This window comes from Nicotiana attenuata, chromosome 7 (assembly GCF_001879085.1).
Source record: "Nicotiana attenuata strain UT chromosome 7, NIATTr2, whole genome shotgun sequence".
In the NCBI taxonomy this organism is placed as follows: Eukaryota; Viridiplantae; Streptophyta; class Magnoliopsida; order Solanales; family Solanaceae; genus Nicotiana; species Nicotiana attenuata.
In genome coordinates, this window is record NC_031995.1 from 6,253,880 (window position 1) to 6,274,569 (window position 20,690).

The following is a 20,690-nucleotide window of genomic DNA, read 5'->3' on the forward strand; positions in this document are numbered from 1 at the left end:
CTTCCCGAACGCGAGGCTTTGACCGCGTTTGCGAAGAAGGGCGTACCTGAGCAGGTTTTAAAGTTCAAAAACGAGGGTTTGAGTTCATATCACAAAATTAAATTGGGAGCTCGGTAGAAGGCGAAATTTTGAGAGATTTTCAGAGGAAGTCATTAGATAATGATTCCTAACTCCTCTATGATTATATCCCACTAATCTATGCTTGATTTCATCATTTAATTTTGTATTTGGGGTGAAAATTTGAGAAAAATTGAGAAAAGTTCTTAGGCCGAATTTTGGGGTTTTGATCGAAATTTTGGTATCGGATTTGAGTAATTTTGGTGTGGTTAGACTCGTGAGTGCATGGGTGTTCATAATTTGTGACTTTTACCCGATTCCGAGATGTGGTCTCGGGGAGGCTTTTTGGGCGTTTTCCTAATTTTCTTAGCTTTGATTTCGTTAGCTAGATTAGTTTCTTGTAGCTATATTTATGTTATGTAATTGGTTTTGGCTAGATTTGAGCAATTCGGAGTCAGATATTCGTGGAAAGAGCATTGTGACGGATTGATTTGAGCTTGGTTCGAGGTAAGTGGCTTGCCTAACCTTGTGTGTGGGAACTCCCCTTAGGATTTGGTATTGTTTGATATGTGAGCGTCGTGTATGTGAGGTGATGAGTGCGTACACGGGCTATTTGTTGAAAAACTCCTTTTTCATTAAGCAAAATATCTGTTTTCCATTAATTGAGTTACACTAGCATATGTAATCATCTTGTTTAGTTTAGCAAAGCATGCCTACGTGCCTTAACTGCCTTGACTGCCTTAACTGCCTATCTGAACTCTATGCAACATGTTTTAGTGAAATTTCCTGTTCTTCCTTGACTCAAACTTAGCCTAAATTGTGGTTTTCTTGCTGTAACTGTTATTTCTATTGGTTGAGCTGCATATTTACTTTGGGACTACGGAACGGTATTTCGAGAGATCTCCCTGTACTGCATATTTACTTTGGGACTACGGAATGGTATTCCGGGAGATCCCCCAGCATTGCATATTTACTTTGGGACAACAGAACGGTATTCTGGGAGATCCCACTGCACATTAACGTTTGGGACTACGGGACGGTATCCTGGGATATCCCCTGTTGCTATCACTGTGTTCTAAGTTGCTGCCTTTCATTGATTCTATTCCTGTTTGATTCCTTATTTATTTTTACTGTGATATTTTATTCTGTCTTATTTCATTATATTTATACCAATAGGGCCCTGCCCTGATCTCGTCACTACTCGACTGAGGTTAGGCTTGGCACTTACTAGGTACCGTTGTGGTGTAATCATGACCTTCCCTGCATATGTTTTTCATGTGCAGATCCACGTACCTCCTACCAGCCTCGAGTTTAGTCGCGTGGTGCTGCTTCAGGAGACTTCAAGGTACATCTGCCCCCGCCCGCAGACCTCGGAGTCCTCTTCTATCCCCTTATGTTAACTTTTCCCTTGTTTTCTTCAGACATCAGTATAGAGCAGTTAGAATTTCTTAGAAGTTTGTGACTTACGATATTCCGGGTTTTGGGAAAGTGATTATTGTACATGCCGAGTGGCACCTTTTCTGCTTACTAAAGATATCTGTTAGCTATTGTCTTTATGTTTTCATTTCATTTCTGCAATTATTAGGCTTACCTAGTCGTAAAGACTAGGTGCCGTCAAGACAGTTCACGGGGGGGGGGTGGAGGGGGTAACTTGGGTCGTGACAAGTTGGTATCAGAGCTCTAGGTTCATAGGAGTTGTGAGTCACAAGTCGGTATATTAGAGTCTCGTGGGTCGGTATGGAGACGCCTGTACTTATCTTCGGGAGGCTATGGAACTCTTAGGAAATTCCACTTCATTTGATTCTTTGTCTTGCGAGATTATTAACTTCGAAATTCTAAACTTCTGTCTTCTATTCTCTCACAGATGGTGAGGACACGTGCTACCGAAGATGACCAAGCACCCGTGCCCCCTGCTAGAGCCGCCCGAGGCCGGGGCCGGGGTAGAGGCCGAGGACGCCCACGTGGTGCAGCCAGAGCACCCGAGCGAGCTGCTATAGAGGAGCCACCAGCAGCTCTAGTCGGAGCACAGGCGCCTGATACGCCTACTACTACTACTCCAGCTCTTCAGGAGACCCTTGCACTATTCATGATCATGTATAACACTCTAGCTCAGGCAGGGTTGATTCCCCTTGCTGCAGCCACATCTCAAGCCGGGGGAGGAGCACAGACTCCCGCCGCCTAGTACCCCAGAGCAGCGGGTTTAGGTTGATCAGATCCCAGAGGTTATACTGGTACCGCCTGTAGCCCCAGTTCAACCCGAGGGTAAGGCAGCAGCTTCAGAGAAGGAGGAGCGTTGACTCGAGAGGTATAAGAAGTACGACCCTCCTACATTCAGTGGTCTAGCATCAGAGGATGATCAGGGATTTCTAGAGGAGTGCCACCGTATCCTCCGCATTATGGGTATAGCGGAGTCGAGTGAGGTTTCTTTAACTACCTTTCAGCTTCGAGGAGCAGCCTATCAGTGGTGGCGTACTTATGAGTTAGACAGTCTGGTTGAGGCAGCTTCCCTTACATGGACTTAGTTCTCGACATGTTTTTAAGAGAGTATGTCCCTCAGAGCCTCAGGAACGCATGGCGCGTGGAGTTTGAGCAGTTGCGCCAGGGTGCTATGACTGTTTCAGAGTATGCAGTCTATTTCAGTGACTTAGCTAGACATGCACTGGCCTTGGTTTCTACACTTCGAGAGAGGGTTCGCCGGCTTATTGAGGGACTCATTCCCAGCATCAGGACTAGCATGGACCTAGAGTTAGAGATGGATATCCCGTATCAGTAGGTGGTGAGTATTGCTAGGAGAGTGGGGGGCATGCTTGCTCGGGATAGGGAGGAGAGAGAGGCCAAGAGGTCTCGGGAGTCGGGCCATTATTCTGGTGCCCGTGCCCCAGATGCACTTCATTATGGTAGGGGTTATGTGAGTCGCCCCAGTCATTCAGCTCTTCCAGCCGCCAGTAGTATTCCAGCTCCTCCTAGACCTCAAGAGCCTTATTATGCACCGCCAATATTTAGTGTGCCTCCTACACAGGGTGCTTTTAGCGGCCAGTCCAGCAGACCTGGCCCGAGCAAGCCATAATCGCCATGTCCTCCCGGAGCTTGTTTTGAGTGTGGAGACACTCTCCATGTGGTGAGGGATTGCCCCAGACTTAGGAGGGGTGCACCTCCACAGACTTCTCAGCCATAGCGTGCTTCACAGGATTCTCATGCCATGATTCCAGCACTAGCTACCACCCTATCTGCCCAGCCAGCTCGAGGTAGAGGTCGAGGAGGTAGAGGTCGCCCTGGAGGGGGAGGCCAGGCCAGATACTATTCCCTTCCTACTCGTATAGAGGTTGGTGCTTCCGATTTTGTCATTATAGGTATTGTTCCGGTCTGTCATAGAGATGCATCGGTTCTATTCGATCCAGGCTCCACTTATTCCTATGTGTCCTCTTATTTTGCCCCGCATTTGGGCGTATCTCGGGATTCTTTGAGTTCCCCTGTTTATGTGTCTACTCCTGTGGGAGATTCTCTTGTTGTGGACCGCGTTTATCGGTCGTGTTTGATTGCTCTTAGTGGTTTTGAGACCAGAGTTGATTTATTATTGCTCAGCATGGTAGATTTTGTGGCCCCATTATGCTCTTCTTGATTGTCACGCCAAGACCGTGACGTTGTCCATGCCAGGTTTACCGCGATTAGAGTTGAGGGGTACCTTAGATTACACTCCCAGCAGAGTTATTTTATTTCTTAAAGCTCAACTAATGGTTGAGAAGGGGTGTGAGGTGTATCTAGCCTATGTGAGAGATGTCAGTATTGATACCCCTATAGTTGAGTCAGTCCCAGTAGTGAGAGATTTTCCTGATGTGTTTCCAGCTGATCTGTCGGGAATGCCGCCTAATAGAGAATTGATTTTGGCATTGAATTGTTGCCGGGCCCTAAGCCCATCTCTATTCCTCCTTGTCGTATGGCATCTCCCGAGTTGAAGGAGTTGAAGGAATAGTTGCAAGAATTGCTTGATAAGGGCTTCATTCGGCCCAGTGTGTCACCTCGTGCTTCTGTCTTGTTTGTGAAGAAAAAGGATGGTTCTATGCGTATGTGCATCGATTATCGCTAGTTAAACAAAGTTACAGTGAAGAACTGGTATCCTTTGCCCCGTATTGATGACCTATTTGATAAGTTACAGGGTACCCGAGTGTTTTCCAAGATTGATTTGCGTTCAGGTTATCATCAGTTGAAGATTCGGGAGCCAGATATCCCGAAGACTGCTTTCAAGACTCGGTATGGTCATTACGAGTTCCTTGTGATGTCATTTGGGCTGACCAACGCCCCAACAGCATTTATGCATTTGATGCACAGTGTATTTCAGCCTTATCTTGATAAATTCGTCATTTTCTTTATTGACGACATTCTGGTGTACTCCAGGAGTCGGGATGATCATGAGTAGCATCTGAGGACTGTGCTTCAGACCTTGAGAGAGAAGAAATTATATGCAAAGTTCTCAAATGGTGAGTTCTGGTTGGTTCCGTGGTATTTTTGGGTCACGTGGTGTCGAGTGAAGGGATCAAGGTGGATACGAAGAAAGTAGAAGCGGTGCAGAGTTGGCCCAGAGTATCCTTGATCACGCCAACTATGCCTTCTAAAAGAAAAAGCGGTCGTTGCAAATATAATCCGGTTTTAAGTCCGGAGTCGAATTCTCAAGGAACTAACCTATCTATTACAACTCTTGTCAATGCTATTATCAATTCAAACAATTTCCAGATGCAAGATTTTTATCAATAACAATTGTTTTTTTTTGTTTAACTACTTCAAATGATATTAAAAATAACAATATGCTGAATCAAAGATAATTCAATGGTAAAAAGGTCTAGGGCATTGATTTCCCCAATTGCTAGTTTACGTCTTAACTCTTTTGCTATAATCTCGCCGTAATACTCTATGAGGATTATGAGCTATGGGTATCGTAATTATCTCTCGATCAACTACGATAATTTACTAGAGCATTCTCTCGAACTACTCTAGCTGATAATTTATGCAGCTCTGAATTATCCCACCAAAGTTTCGTTATCTCTAACCCCATAAAAGTTCAAGTAATGAATCTCTTCAATTACCCAAAAGTGGTGTTGTTCAACAGCAGTCTAACCTAGTATTCTTTCTCAAGCAACACAAGGCAATTAGACACGATTAATCAAGGGCCCATTCAATTAATCACCATACAAAATGTAGTTGAACAATCATATAATAAATCCGGCTTGATTATAACAAAGTTGAGTCAGAACTTCATCCAACAATTGGTTCCATCAACCCTAGATCAAATGTTTAGCTACTCATAACAAAGCAAGATAAAACTACTAAATTATTCATAATGTGTAATTGCAATAACAAAGAGAAGATAGAAAAACTCTAATGTTTGGTCGTTCTTCTCACACTTGTTCTTGCCTCCAAAGTAGTCTAAAAACAAGCTTGAAACTTTCTTGGGCGAGCTTCTTGAGTTTATAAGGGTTTGGAATAAGTTTTTCCCGAGTTACACTTTGGTCCGAAAAGTTCTGGGCAACTGCACAGTTCACCGCGGCCGCGGCAGAACGCGGCACGATTGCGGTGAGAGACAAACATTCTGCCTCGCGTCTTTGGCCTGCCGCGATCCAACCGCGGTCCACCGCGGTCGCGGTGGATTCCAACCCAGTCCACTTTTTGCTTCTTTCCACTCGGGTGCTTCTTGATTGGATGTTTTCTTCACATTATTGACTCCAAAACATTCCATAGTTCTTCCTAACTTGGATTAGTCCCTGCGAAGCAAAAGAACACCAATTAGAGCATTTTGTTATCATTTAGCCTATAAAACAACAATAAAGCATGGTATAATTAGGGTGTAAATATCGTCTATGTAGCCTATTATCAACACCCCACACTTAAATCATTGCTAGCCCTCGAGCAATCCACCACACTCTATTAGAATTCCTTTCCTAAGTTTTTCCCTTAACGTATCACACCAAGAACAATTCACCAAAGTTGCACCTAGTAGTGAACAACCTTTTCTTCAAAAGTCGAATCTCACGTGCCGTGCAATATTCATACTTACTCAAACCACTCTATACAGAAGTTAAGATTTGCCTCTCCTTCGTGAATCACATGCCCTCACATCACACAAGAGAGTAGTTCCACAATTAATATTGTTAAGAACAATTAGGAACTCAGATGGACAAAATTCGCTCACTCTCAAAAAGAACATTCACATGCCACAAAGATTCACCATAGGCTTGCCTGTAGTGTACTACTCTACTAATCGAGCTTATTCAGTCTAAGATCAATTAGGACTTCACTTGGTTGTAATGTAGGCTAAGGGATGGGTAGGATATATTTGGATATAGTAACTAACCTCCCTAAGCACTTTTAATGCCATCATATTAACCTTCAAAATCATACTTATGTCAACCAGACGTTCCACCACATTTTTATTTATAACATCCCATTCCTTTAGGTGCATTTGTATCAAGCTACCACTTATCAACTACGACATTTATTCATTGAGGAATTTTTTTTTACGTGGTGCTTCTTCTTTTACTCTTCCAAAAACTGAACCTTTTCTCTATTTCATTGGTTCCACTCAAAAACCAAACCACCACCCCACACTTTAACTTTTGCATATGTCAAGGCCATTCAAGTGATCATTGGAGGTAAAAGGGGTTCAAACAGATGGCTATTCAAACAATTGGGTAAGGTTCGTAATGTGGTTGCCAAAGAAATAGGATTATAGGCTCAACAGGGTTAACTACGATGTATTACATTTAGGTGGGTTAACTTTATATATCTGGTTTAACAAAGAAATGCCTATCACTTCTAAGACTGAATGAAGCTACTATTTCGCTTTGCAAACACACAGGGCAAGTTCTAGGCATCAAATGTAAAGCATAGAATACAGTACAGCTCACACACACATGGCACATGACTCACTCCAGATTGGTTTATCAAGACACTCTCTTTTGAGTGTTCAAGTCAGTTACAAACATACAAATTTAAGGCACTTTAGCAAGAGTCAACCACTGAGACTAGGCGTTACACTCTAGTGTTGACTGTGTTCAGGTGTATTAACGCCAAGGGTTTCTCTTTCTATTTCAGCTCGTAGCCCATCAATACTAACTAAAAACTAAGAACAAAATAAACAAAAACTACCTACACCCGGTTCAAGCTAAACCCTTGGAAAAGAACCGTGGCCCAAAGAAAAACCAAGGGGGAGTTACTACACTACCTAAAATAAAAAAATCTTTTTGGTATTTTCTCTAGACTAACTTCCCTCAAGAAACTGTCTCAAATATCCGTCATTAGGAAGAGTCCTTATATTCTCTTTTTTTTTATGTTCGACTAATGTCCCTCAAGAGACCTGTCGAAAGGTGTCCGTCTTCGGGCCAAGTCGAAGTTAACTACATGACCCTACAATACCAAACAATCAAAAAGAAAGCAACATCATACAAAGTTATACAGTCTTTTTACAACAACAGCCATCCCCCACCCCACACTTAAAAGTTTGGCATGTCCCCATGTCAACAAATATAAAGCAGTGTAAGGTAAGGGGACTTCCCTGAAGCTCAATCCTGATCAGAGACGGTGCCAGGATTGAGGTGACATGCTCGTCCTAGTGCTCGAAGCCATCCCATAATCTTTTCTCCGACTTGGCCGGTTGAGTGGTTAGAGTGTCAACTCTGGTGCCCAGGTCAGTGACAGAAGTGCGGAGACCAGCCATTTCCTGCTCCAGGGCTGTCAGGCGGGTACTTCGGCGGGGCTGTGATGGGCTCGCCTCATCAGTTCTTAGAGGTGGTGGGACAGCAGCAATCTCAGCCACCTCGTCATCTTCATCATCATCCTCAACCATCACCACCGGCTCTCTCCCAATTGTGATTTTGCTCGCCCGGAACGGGGCTTTTAATGGCAATTTCCCATCAACTCTGAGGTTTTCAGGGACTCTAGCAGCACGGCACAGCTTGGTGACCAGAGAAGGGAAGTAAAAACCTTTGAGTATCTCAGGTGAGCGGATGAACATCTCATCATGAATGAGCTGGGCAACATCAAAATCCTAGTGGGTCATGAAACAGTAGATAGCTGTTGCTCGTGGTTGATTGACATCAGTAGTGTTGCTGGAGGGCAACAGCCGACTGTTGATAATTGTGACCCAACACTTAGCCTCCCAATTGAGAGACTGGGAGTTAAGTGTGATCTGGTGCTTTATCCATATGTACTCTCTGTCTGGCGCACATATTGTCTCAAGAATCCTTGCCCAATAGACACTTGGTTGGCAATAAGCAAGATAATTATCGGATTCCCCCATGAAAACTAGCAGCCGGTACACCCTGCGGATGGCCTCAAGGGGCGCATTTACCCGGGTATTGCGTACTGTGACAACCCCATTCTCATATTCCGGGCAGTTAGCATAAAATTCGCTCACTACCTGTACGTTCGCCTCCTCCGGTTCCTCAAAGAAGATGTCCAGCTGACACCTCCTCAACTCAGCAAAGATATTCGGGCATTCCACTTGCAAAGCTTCCCGGTCAATATGCACCTCCGGTAACAATTTCTTTGACGCCTTTGCATTGTACCTGTCCTCCTCCTGTTTGGAGACAAACCTAGTGCGGTCAAACTGTGTCGCACTAGCTTGACCCCGAGCTCTCGAGGAACTGCCCGGTCCACTAGCGGATGACCCTGTGTTGCGTCTCTTCCTAGATGGATGCATTTTACCTGTCAAACAGAGAATCTCCTATCAGTGAGGGTATGAGTTGTGTGAACCATGGATGGTTACTCAGACTTCACCATAACCATGGTCACATTAGCCCTTAGAACTCCATTGGGGCAATTCCACAAACACCTTGTGAGCAAGACACTATCTTAACACATTTATCCCACATGGATACATCATTCTTCCCCCAAATCAACAATTTGCACTTCACCATTCCACCCACAACACTATTCTTACACATACAAGCACACCCATCTCTACAACATTTTGCACCCACTTCTCTACAACATTAGGCATATAACCCATGAAAAAGCTAAAAGGAAAAGCAAAAGAAAAAAAAATCTACGAAAAATACTATACACTTGAAAACATTAAACTACCATAGAACTAAAACAAAAATACAAGAGAAGAGAGAGAGAAGCATGCCATACCTGGGATGAGTAGAGACTGAGAGGAATGGAGGTTGAGTGAGAATGGGAGATGGGAATGAATGTGAGAGAATTGAAGAAGAAGAAGGGGGGAGCGTTGGTTAGGGTTTAGAGAGAGAAGGGAATTGAGAAAGTGAGGGGGGGTGGGCGGGTGTTTTATGAAATAAAAGGGGTGGGAAGAAATTAGAAAAGAAGAGAAAATAAAAAAAATAAAAAAATGAAAATCTCACTTACATGGCGACGGAAATCAGCAAAACACCGCGGTCGACCGCTGTGGGTTAAGGAATTTGAGGCAGAATGTTTCCATTTGACGGCGGTCGTGCCGCGGTCGTGGTGCGAGGATTTTTTTTTTTTGTAATAATAAGGTTACAGAAGGAAATGAAACAACAACAGTCATGGGTTGCCTCCCACGCAGCGCCTGATTTAACGTCGCGGAACGACGCAGGCTCGGATCATCACTCCTCATTCGCGTACTGGGGCTCTTCCAACGTTATTATCTCTCTATCCCCTTTCTCTTCTGCCATTCCAAGGTAATGTTTCAACCTTTGCCCATTCACTGTGAACTTATTCGTCCCATCTTTTGATTCAATCTCAACAGCTCCACTTCAGAACATTTGCACCACTCTGAAGGGTCCTGACCATCGGGACTTCAACTTACCCGGAAACAATCTCAATCTTGAGTTGTATAACAACACTAGCTCTCCGGGTTTGAAGTTTCGGTCCACGATGTGCTTATCATGCATTAGTTTCATCCGTTCTTTGTATATGATGTAACAGTATACTCTTACAATTAGATCCTTTTAGAATTTTTTAATTTTTTGTATTGACAACTGATATTATTTTAGTTTAATAATTGAATTAATTTTTTTAAATCATTGCGTACTATTGTATACCCTGTTGGTATAGCTATACACTATACTAGTATCATATGTTAGTTAATATTTTTTTTGGTTGTATTAATACATTTAATTGGTACACAATTTGATTTTTCTTTAGTAATAATATAAAAAAAAGAAAAATAAAAAATAGTGAAAACAGTAAATGAAATTAGATTATGAAGAGAAAAGGAATATAAAAAAAAGAAGTTAAATGAAATTAGAAAAGGAAAAAAGAAAAAAAAAAAAGAAAACGAGAAAAAAGAAAAGGAGAAAAGAAAAAAAAAGAAAAAAGAAAAGAAAATAAGTATAAAAATAAAAAAGAATTGGAGAATAAAGAAAAATTTTTCCACAAAACCTAATGTAATTAGTTTAATAAGGATAAATAATTTTGTTTTTATGGGTAAGTGTATCAAAAACCCCAAAACAAAGCCCCTGGTGATGTGCGTGAGTGCTGAGTGAAATGTCACACGGTTTGTCACAATATATAACCTCCTCCACGCGGGAATCTCACTTTGAAGGAGGCTAATTTCCGCCACGTGGCACACCTACCACCTTCTTCTGCCACGTTATGGCTCCACCCCTCATAACGGCTCTGTTTTCTCTTTTCTTTTTTGTCCTCTTTCACAATTTTTTTTTCTTTTCCTTGCCTTTGCATCTAATACTCTTTCTCTTAAAATCATTCGTTTTATTAATTTTAGAATTTGGTTATTGATTTTGATCGTGTTCAGTAAAGAGAAGGTTTTTAGTATAGCATTAATTTTAATATAATGGAAGTACCAGTAGGGTTCTTAGCTAAGCTTTGGAGCTTTATATCATTTCTTCCTTTCTTCTTCTTGCTCTTCCTCCTTGGCCTTCTCAAAGGTGTTACTATTTATACTTTAGAGTATTTCTTTATCAACCCCTTTTCTTTATATATATCTGTTTTTCAACCCCTAAATTTTTCCATGATCATGTAATAAATTGTCTGAGACGCCCTTGGTTTGAACAATTGTAAGACATAGTTATACTAAATTTGTACATGTCACAAAGTAGTAGTTAATGGAGTGTACTAAATTTGTAGATATTACAAAGTAGTGGTATGTGCAGTATATTTTGCACAGAGGCGAATCAAAGATTTAAACTTTGTGTGGTACTTATGAATATACATTTTTTGAGAGATTGCCACTGTACTCAAAGTTACTGTCTTGTTTGTTTTGGTCATGTTAACACACTTTTAAACTTGGAGTAATCTACTGGCTGGATAGAGCATTTAGTTAAGGAAAATGAGACAGAGAGAATGTTTGTAAGAGAACATTAAATTGTTGGCATTAAATGTTGTTCTGGATATTGACAAGTTTGATATTTGTCTGGACAGGATTAATAATTGGTCCCATTGTCACAATTATAATAGCAGTTGGGAATTCAGCAGTTGTAATTGGACTATGGCCTGCACATTTTATCTGGACCTACTACTGTGTGACAAAGTATGTGTTTTCTTGCCATTAGTCTTTTTCTAGTATTGTTTATTACAGTACAGAATGCAACATATTGAAAGGGAGCCTTGGAGCAATGGTCAAGTTGTCTCCGTGTGACCTATAGGTCACGGGTTCGAACCGTGGAATAAGTCTCTAATACTTGCATTAGGGTAGGCTGCCTACATCACTCCCTCTTGGGTGCGGCTCTTCCCCGACCCTGTGTGAATGTGGGATGCTTGTGCACCGTGTTGCCCTTTAGAATGCAACATATTGTGTATGTATCTGACATAGTATTCTGTTGTTTCTTTTGTGCTATTTGTTTTCACATTTCAGAACGAAAAAGCTTGGATGGGTTTTGAAGATTGCACTATTGGTTTCTTTGCCAGTTCCTCTGATTCTTTGGCCCATAATAGCCATTATTGGGAGTCTTCTAGGTGGGATAGGGTACGGTTTTTTCGCTCCATTGATTGCAACTTTTGAGGCTATTGGAGAAAATATCACATTGAAGATCTTCCACTGCTTTGCGGTGAGTCTCAGCATTCACTCAAACTCTGTTTTCTGTTTGTCTGATAGTATTAACTAATATTAAGTAGATGAAATTTATCTCCCATTGTCGGAGAAGACATCGATCCTTGTAGTTGGGGTGCTACTGTAATTTCATTTTCGAGCTTTCGTTTGCTGGTTTCGGTGTTAGAGTGCTCATGTTAAAAGATTCAAACATTTCTAGCTCTTCAATAGAATAATATGTGCACGAAATCTACTGATTAAAAAGAACATATATGTACATTGTGTGTGTGTGTGTGTGTGTAATTTATAAGCCAGAGAGTATGGTAGTTTTACTATGAACATTCCTGCTCGTTCCTTCTGTTTGTTATGATGTAATTGTGAATTTTACATGCCAATGACTATAGTTGATAAAATTGTTAGGATGGTTGTATTTACACTGTGAATGTTTCTGCAAGTTCCTTTTGTTCGTTCAACTAGAATCGTGTATTTTACTGCCGAAGATTATAGTTGATATAATTATCAGGATGGTTGTATGTCCACTCTTAAAGGGAGCTGCACAGTAGTACGGGATTTTACAGACTTTTGCTTCCACTCATACTTTTCTTACATGGACGAGCTTTCTGAGGAAATGGATCCAGACGAGAAACCAATGGAAGTGAAGTGAGTGATATCCGAATTCTCTTTTCCATAGCATTGTCCAGAGACTGTGAATTCACAGTGTACAATATTTTCTTTTTTGTGTTGTGTCATAGGTTGTCAAAGCTGCCGAGTTGCGTTTTGGTTTCTCTACTTGCAATTCCAGTGGATGTGCCCTTTATTACAGCTCTTGCTCTTTGGAAGAGCCCGTTCATGCTGTTTAGGGGTTGGAAGAGGCTACTAGAGGACTTAATTGGAAGGGAAGGCCCATTTCTGGAGACGGTTTGTGTTCCTTTTGCTGGTCTTGCAATCATTTTGTGGCCTTTAGCTGTTGCTGGATCTGTGTTGGCATCTTTCTTTTCAAGTTTTGCTCTTGCGCTTTACAGCGGGGTCGTGGTCCATCAGGTCTGTTTCCTCTCCCCCTTCTGTTTCTTCCATTTTAACAGATTATTGTATGTGCCGGCTTCGCAAGTTTGAGAGGCACTAGTTTAGCACGTTGTTTGATTCTTACTGAAGTGACACGGTTTTGCTAGGAAGACTCATTTCGCATGGGACTTGCATACATCTTAGCAGCCATTTCCATATTTGATGAGTACACAAACGACCTACTTGACATGAGGGAAGGGTCATGCTTCACGAGGTATTGCCTGTATACTACTGCCGATCACTTTTGGTTCATTATGTTATGGTCTGAAGAAACCAACCCATTAATCCATGATATAAAATATTCCCTCTGGTTCAATTTATGTGGCAACATTACTATTTGGGGAGCCTACGAGGTTGTTCTTTGACCATATTTTTCTTAAATATTTTATAAATATTTTGAATTATAAATTACCATACTTATAATACTTTTTATGTAGTTTCTAAATATGTAAATTTTATTTTAAAAACTTGAAGAATCTGTCTAATATCACGGTCAAAATTAAGAACTTTGACCTCGTACTCCGAATCGTGCCGCATAAAGTGGAATGGAGGGAGTAACTTACTGATGCCACCAATGATGTTGATTGTCTGATTCTTTCCGGCAGCCAGGCCTCAATATCGAAGAAATATGAGCTCATCTGGAGGCCTTGAGAGTAAGAACTCAATTGAGCAGAAGATTGAAAAAGAAGGATCACGCAGCTTGAATCTTATTTCGCATGGATCAAAAACCCTGAAACAGACAATCCAACAATATACGCCGATGCAGGTATAAAAAGCCATATGTAAAAATCAGTCGCGACTTAATTTTTTTCATTTTCTTGAACCTAAATGATAAGTCTGTGGTAGGTATGGGGTTGGCTCTTTAAATCCTGTGAGGTTAACGGCAGAATACTCCTACGTGAAGGCTTGATAGATGTCAAAGATATTGAGGAATGTATCGTCAAGGGGGACTGTAAGAAGCTAGGCATCAAATTACCTGCTTGGTCGATTCTACAGTGTCTGCTTATATCTGCAAAATCCGACTCGCCAGGCCTGCTAATATGTACGTCTTTTCCCGGACTTGCCTTTTATCTTCCTCCTCTTTCACTTATGCATTACTTTTAAGGAAGAAATTATGTCTTTTATGCTATATACAGCTGATGAGGTGGAATTGACAAAGTCTAACTGGCCAAAGGATAAAGTTTTCGAGTGGTTTCTTGGACCGCTCTTAGTCATGAAGGAGCAAATAAAGAAACTACAATTGCGAGAAGATGAAGAAATTAGCCTGAGGACGTTGGTAATGGGGTGCAAAAATGAAAGACCGGAGGAATGGGATAACACTGGATTTCCATCCACTGATACTGTGAGGAGAGCACAATTGCAAGCTGTAATTAGGAGGTAAGTCTACATTTATGAAACGCTTTACGAACTTGTTTTTTTTGCAATCATAATATTATTATTTTTGCGCCATCTCTTCCAAGGTGCATTGCAGCCAGAGTCCATAGTTTCTGTTCGCATATATAACATATACAAACTAACCCATTTAACTTCCTAATAATCTTTTCTTTTCTCGAAAGGGAGTTTTGGCGTAACTGGCCGGGAGGTCAGGGGCTTGAGCCGTGGAAATAGCCTCTTCAGAAATGCAGGATAAGGCTGCGTACAATAGACCTTTATGGTCCGGCCCTTCCCCAGACCTCGCGCATAGCGGGAGCTTAGTGCATCGGGCTGCTCCTTTTGATCTTTTCTTTTTTCAAAGTCAACCAAATATTTTACAATTACTCAGACCGTCCTCATGCGAGAATCGCTCGCACTGTTCTCTTGATTGGATTTTTTTTAACAATTCTATTATTCTCTTGAAATCTAGAGCGCGAGTTGAACTATGTTTTACGAATCAATAGGTTGCAGGGCATTGTTGGTTCATTATCCCGGGTACCAACATTCAGAAGACGCTTCAAGAATTTGGTGAAGGTGTTGTATTTGGAAGCAATCCAGATCGGTCTTGTGGCTGATAATGATGGTGGAAGCTCAAAAGCTGGAAATAGCAACAGGCGCCAACGCGTAAAGGGGGACAGGAGAAATAAAGACGAGAGGGAAGAAAATGAGGAAAGCAGTCGAGGTGGTGATAGTATTGTGTGACTATAAGTAGATTATCCTCATCGCAGGTCCATGTAATTTGTGTAGTTAAGCATGTAGTAATCAGCTTTAATTGTGTACATTTTGGGTATTGAGTAAGCTTCTTTTTTGTATTAGCTTCTCTTTCTGGTGTAGAAAACACAGTAAAAGCAGTTCCACTATATATTGTGGTTTGGCTTCTCCTGTAGGATCCTAAAATTGTTTATAACTTGATATAAGTATTACTGAATAAATTAGCTCAGAAACTGTATTTATTTCCTCAAGGGTAATTTGGACTTGATATAAACACACAAAAATAAAGAAGGAAAACGATGTCGTAAATACGGAGGCTATTCATGACCTCCCGAAACACTTAAATAAATTGTAAGCTTGTCAACCTTTTGGCTCTTCTAGGCATTTGATAAATACCAAAAATACTTATAAGCTAAATTCAACCATAAGTCATAAGTTGGTCACCCTCAACTTATGATTTTTCAGCTTATAAGCACTTCAGTTCGATCAAAGTTTTTACTAGTTTATCTTTAATAATATTTTTTTAATTCACAAAATACTTTTTTCAAAACTAATTTCGTAACTTTCTCTTTGTTCCATATTCTCGTTGTTCATCATTTTCTTCACAAAAAACTTTTTAATGTATAATCTTTTATTAAATTTTAAGGGTATTTTAATTATTTTATAAAAGAATATTTTATTGACTTTTTTTACGAAATAAATCAACAACTTATTATTAGTTTCATCACTTCTATCCAAACATGTAAATCCTTATTGAAAAAATAAGTTTTAAAAAACTTTTCAGCACTTCAAGCTTATCAACTATCCAAACTTCTAAGTAATTTGCATAACCTTCATAAGTTTTTGGTTCATTGAAGCCGTAGTTTCTTGACGGAAACTAACAGCTTGTTTGGATGGTTGTTACCTATCATATCGTATCGTATTGTTACTTTAAATACAATGTTTGTTTTGATTGTTACTTAAATTTTATTGTATCGTATTGTTAAATCCGTCGCTACGTAACGATGAAATGTGCCACTTTATGTAACGACCGATTTGGTGTGGTCGCGTCGTTTCCTCATGTTTTTCTCTCAATCTCACCCTTCATTATTATTAAATAATTTTATTTTATCGTTTACCCTATCTTTTTATATACCGTATCATAATTTTTCTTTATAATATTGCAAGTTAATTCATCATATCACAGGTGCGTGATACCATGAAACGATGCCAAAACGACACAATCCATCCAAACATTGTATTCATCAAACGATACAGTACAATACAATACAATACGATATGATACATTATTAAACGATACGTAACAACCATCCAAACAAGTTGTAACAGTAAGGATGATTCTTGCTATTATTGTGATAGTTGAGGGTATTTTTTTAGTCACTATGGTAATACAGGGATGTAATTTAAGTTTGAGGTATAGTTAAGGGATGCTTTTGACCAAAGAATACAAAAGTTTACATAAAAATCACATACAATAAAGTTTTCTCCAATAGCGCGTCAGTGGTAGAACTAGGGCATTGCATTGCAGAAATGAAGGTCGCCCCTAAAGTAATACTACTGTTCCGAGACTCTAGCGGCTTCGGCACCGCCATCTTCGAAGCTCTTCAACCTAACCCTAACTCCAACTTTCAAAAGAGGTAAGAACCAACCCCCACCCCCCGGGGCTCCCTCTAACCTTTAATTGAATATATTTTCATACAATGGATTTCATTGCAGACAAGAATCGCTTGATTTATCCTTAGAACGTTATGGAATCAAAGATCAAAAGGTTTCTGTCGAGATCGTTCATTTTCTCGATGGCTCAAATCAGGTACTTTTTTCCTTTTGGGTGCGTCTTGTATAGAGGAAACTGTATTCGTTGAAAATGTTTTTCATTTCCTGTATATTTGCAGTATTTTGGATAATTTTTCAGTCCTTGGTTGTATGTGTAAAAATAGTTATTGTACAAGGTGAATGTGACAATGTATAAGGATATGGTTTAAGTGATAGTGTGGAGTTACCCGGTACATGTGTACGCGCAAGCTGGTCTGGACACCTCACTTGAGTTATTTTTACATCATTTCCGAAATTTGTAGGTTCAAACAAGTGATGTAAAGTGAGAGTTGGGATTTATAATTGAAGGAAGTCATTTGTCTGTTTCGTTAGAAAGTATATAAAATAATTTCATTGAAAAATATCGGAATTGGTTAGGCATTTTGCTTTTGGGGATTATAGATCACGGTTTGAAATTTGTTTACTTCTTTTTCTTAGGTGTCTGTGTTGCTTTTGGAAAATTACGAGCCTCCAACACTTGCTTGTGCTCTCAATGAGGTTCTGTCAATGTTAGTAGGAGATGGGTCATCAAATATGCCGACAATTGTAGCCCCTTTTCTTGTGGCTGACACTAAGCTTAAGATGGAAAATAGAACTTCCCTTGGCGTTGACAACATCTCAGTTTATGGTTTGCAAGTAGGTGCCTCCAGTGGCCTTACTAAAGCTTTGGTCACGAATTTGCGAAGTCCACCCCCGTCGTTGCAGATTTTCCACGAACAGTTGGCCTGCTTACTTCAGTTGGTTCGAGTCTTGAACTTGCCTACTTTAGTTATAATTGGCAGAAAAGGTCGAAAGTTGCATCGTAAGACTTCAGAAGAGGAACTCGAGGTACGTTATAAATGTCATATGACTGTTCATCCAATGGGCAATGGATGATTTTCATGCTTTGAACATGAGAGCTGCTTCCCTGTGTTATCTAGGTTGTTGACATCATGCAGAAGTAACGAAACGAAACAGGACTGTGTTCTGGGCTTCTTAGTTTCTTATGTTAATTTTAAGATCTAATCTTTTGAACAATTTAATCCTGAAAAATTGTGTTTTTGCATGTCTGTAAATGAAGGGGGTAGGGGAGAGGAGAAAGCACTTCAAATAGAGTGAATTTAGCTTCAGTGTTGTTTCTATTGTTATATCCTATAGCAGCTGGCCGAACTGAATGGCTTATGTATTGCCAAGCAGTAAGTTATTACAGCTGCAAAAATGAAATCTGAGTGGCAAGAAAACCAGCTCTTGGTTGCTTAAGTTCAAACAGATCAAGATAGACAAAGCCTTACATTGTCTTTGATTGAATATAATCAACTTTTAAACGTCTGATAACATTATTGTTCGCCTTTTCTGTGAAACAAAAAACAACTTGATTAGGGAATGGACTGCTGGAAGAAAAGCACTTTTACTAGAATAAATTAGTTATGGGATTTAGCTATGGTGCAGTTATATATATCCTGTTGCAGCTGGCCGAGCTGAGTGGCTTATGTATGCCAGGCAGTAAGTTAATACAGCTGCAAAATCAAACTGGAATGGCAAAACCAGCTCTTGGTTGCTTGAGTTCAAGTAGACGAAGATAGATAAAGCCATATATTTTCTATGGTTAAAAATAATTAAATTTTAGTCTTTATAAAATTAACATTATTGTTTCCTTTTCTATGACGAAACTGAAAAAATAACTTGATTAGGTAATGTACTGCTGAAAATAAGTTAAAACACTGCACTTCAAATAGAATGATTTAGCTCTCTTGCAGTTATCCTTGATATATCCTATTGCAGCTGGCCGAGCTGAGTGGCTTATGTATGCCATCCAGTAAGTTAATGCAGCTGCAAAATTCAAACCTGAGTGGCAAAAAAAACCAGTTCTTGGTTGCTTGAGTTCAAGTAGATCAAGATAGTTAAAGCCATACATTCTTTTTTGTTAAATATACATCAGCTTTTTAAGTCATTTAGAGTGATATTAGCACCATTATTCCCCTTTACTCTGACAAGTAACAGAAAAAAATCATTAAGGAATGAACATCTGAAAATTGGCTGACTTGTGGATGCAACTATACATTTTAAAAATTGGTAATTGCTCTGAAGGTGTCTTAAGCAAACCAACATCATGGTTCAAGGGATTTGATTGATAGAGCTATCGACTTGAATATTATGCTATTATCATCTGAAGTTCCCTGACAAGAATGACATACCTGGGGATCCTCTCTTACCATTTCTGCATATCAGTGGACGGGCTCGATATCCTTGATAGAACTAGCAGTTACCCCCCAACCCCAATCATCCTCTCAGCGTATTTATCCAAAAAAAGGGTGAAAAATAAAATAAAATATACTAATACGTTGTATCTCATTTTCTAACTTCCAGGTGATACATGAGATAGGACAGCATTTGGCTAGCTTCTCATCTCTTAATTTCTCAGCAGAAAAGATAGCATGGGATGCAACCAAATCTTCAAGAGAAACTCAAGAGCCTTGGCGTGCATTATATGGGTGAATCTTGCCACAATCAGGAGCTAAGCATTAACGCTGATTCATCTTTACATGGAGTGTTATTTAGTTTCAGTATGCTCCTAGCAGACCTGTGGGAAAGCACAATTGCGTCTGTTGTTTCAACCCGGAGAGACCCAATTATTCCGAGAGGCAGATGACTTACTTGACAGTATTCACTTTCTTTTATGGTTTGAACGAGTATGCTTACTAAGTTGTCTGCCTGAGAAACAAAATGTAAAGCTTCTAATTCCGAGATCTATTGATTGACCATTCTCAATTTTTTTCTGCATGTCATGTGTTGCTTATCTAGTGAAAACAAGTCCTTCTATACATCGGTTGGTCTTAATATGAGATATGTGGTGGCATTTGGTTCAAAAAGTAGAAGAAGATTTTCTGCAAATTTTTTTAGAGAAAAAGCTCAAAGTAGTCTACTATCTTTAGACTTATGCTGAAAATCATCCATGATCTTCCACATGGTGCAGTAATAGTCCACATTTTTTGGAAAAAGGGTACACACTTTCAGTCTATCACCAAACTGGTACTTTTTTAACGGAGAGAGGGGCCTCTCATCTGATACTCTTCTTCTCCATTCTTGTTTAAGTCAATTTGATTTCATCTCTAGTTTATTCATTTTTTCCTGCTTTTTGGAGTTTCAATACTTAGAGCCTGTTTAGACATAAGAAATTTTTCCCTTTTTTCCAAAAAATTTCATTTTTTTTTTTGAAATCAACGTTTGTTCGTAAAATTTTCAATTTTCAATTGAAGATGCATTTGAGAAATTTTCGGAAATTTGCAAAATTCTAAAAAGTTGTTTTTCAAAGTTTTCACTCAGAAAACTTCGAAAACAACCCAAAATTATATTTATATCCAAACACAATTCTAAATTTCAAATACCATTTTCACTTGAAAAAAAATTTTCCCCTATTTTTTAATTTTTCAAATCTTATGTCCAAACGCCTACGTAGTAGGCATGCGGATTGGGTTTGTTTGTATGATTATGCCAGGCTTGAATAGGATTGTTTGTGCAGGAACTAATTACTTTTGGTTTACAATCAAATACGATTACAAGACAATACTTTCTACCAGTGAAGGTTTGGATTGGCTTTTAAGCTGGTCAAATTAAGTTCTTTTTGACTTTTTCGGTATTTGACAAAGTTAAAAAGCACTTTAAATAAGTTAAAAACGGCTTAAAACAAGCCAAAGCA

At 39.8% G+C, this 20,690-nt stretch overlaps 2 protein-coding genes across 3 annotated transcripts; both read left to right on the forward strand.

The window, feature by feature from the left end:
• Window positions 10,637–15,418, forward strand: LOC109228609 (uncharacterized membrane protein At3g27390). 2 transcript variants are annotated; one of them, XM_019393757.1, is made up of 10 exons: window positions 10,637–10,916; window positions 11,410–11,518; window positions 11,843–12,035; window positions 12,540–12,676; window positions 12,769–13,057; window positions 13,186–13,292; window positions 13,688–13,844; window positions 13,925–14,120; window positions 14,215–14,455; window positions 14,963–15,122. In XM_019393757.1, exons 1-10 carry the CDS (start codon window positions 10,823–10,825, stop codon window positions 15,021–15,023), a joined length of 1,584 nt encoding a protein of 527 aa, XP_019249302.1. In that variant the 5' UTR covers window positions 10,637–10,822; the 3' UTR covers window positions 15,024–15,122. The 2 variants fall into 2 exon arrangements, with proteins under 2 accessions (XP_019249302.1, XP_019249301.1); XM_019393756.1 differs by having other exon boundaries at window positions 10,639–10,916; window positions 14,956–15,418.
• On the forward strand, window positions 16,681–19,815 carry LOC109228610. Its single transcript, XM_019393759.1, has 4 exons — window positions 16,681–16,839; window positions 16,919–17,012; window positions 17,453–17,842; window positions 19,361–19,815. Exons 1-4 carry the CDS (start codon window positions 16,733–16,735, stop codon window positions 19,487–19,489), a joined length of 720 nt encoding a protein of 239 aa, XP_019249304.1. The 5' UTR covers window positions 16,681–16,732; the 3' UTR covers window positions 19,490–19,815.

Bases quoted from the DNA above. Each gene is read 5' to 3' on its own strand.
- LOC109228609 (XM_019393756.1), top strand. From the start codon at position 10,823: ATGGAAGTACCAGTAGGGTTCTTAGCTAAGCTTTGGAGCTTTATATCA. The intron at 10,917-11,409 runs GTGTTACTATTT...TTGTCTGGACAG, and splicing joins CCTCCTTGGCCTTCTCAAAG to GATTAATAATTGGTCCCATT. The intron at 12,677-12,768 runs GTGAGTGATATC...GTTGTGTCATAG, and splicing joins GAGAAACCAATGGAAGTGAA to GTTGTCAAAGCTGCCGAGTT.
- LOC109228610 (XM_019393759.1), top strand. From the start codon at position 16,733: ATGAAGGTCGCCCCTAAAGTAATACTACTGTTCCGAGACTCTAGCGGC. The intron at 16,840-16,918 runs GTAAGAACCAAC...ATTTCATTGCAG, and splicing joins AACTCCAACTTTCAAAAGAG to ACAAGAATCGCTTGATTTAT. The intron at 17,013-17,452 runs GTACTTTTTTCC...TCTTTTTCTTAG, and splicing joins TTCTCGATGGCTCAAATCAG to GTGTCTGTGTTGCTTTTGGA.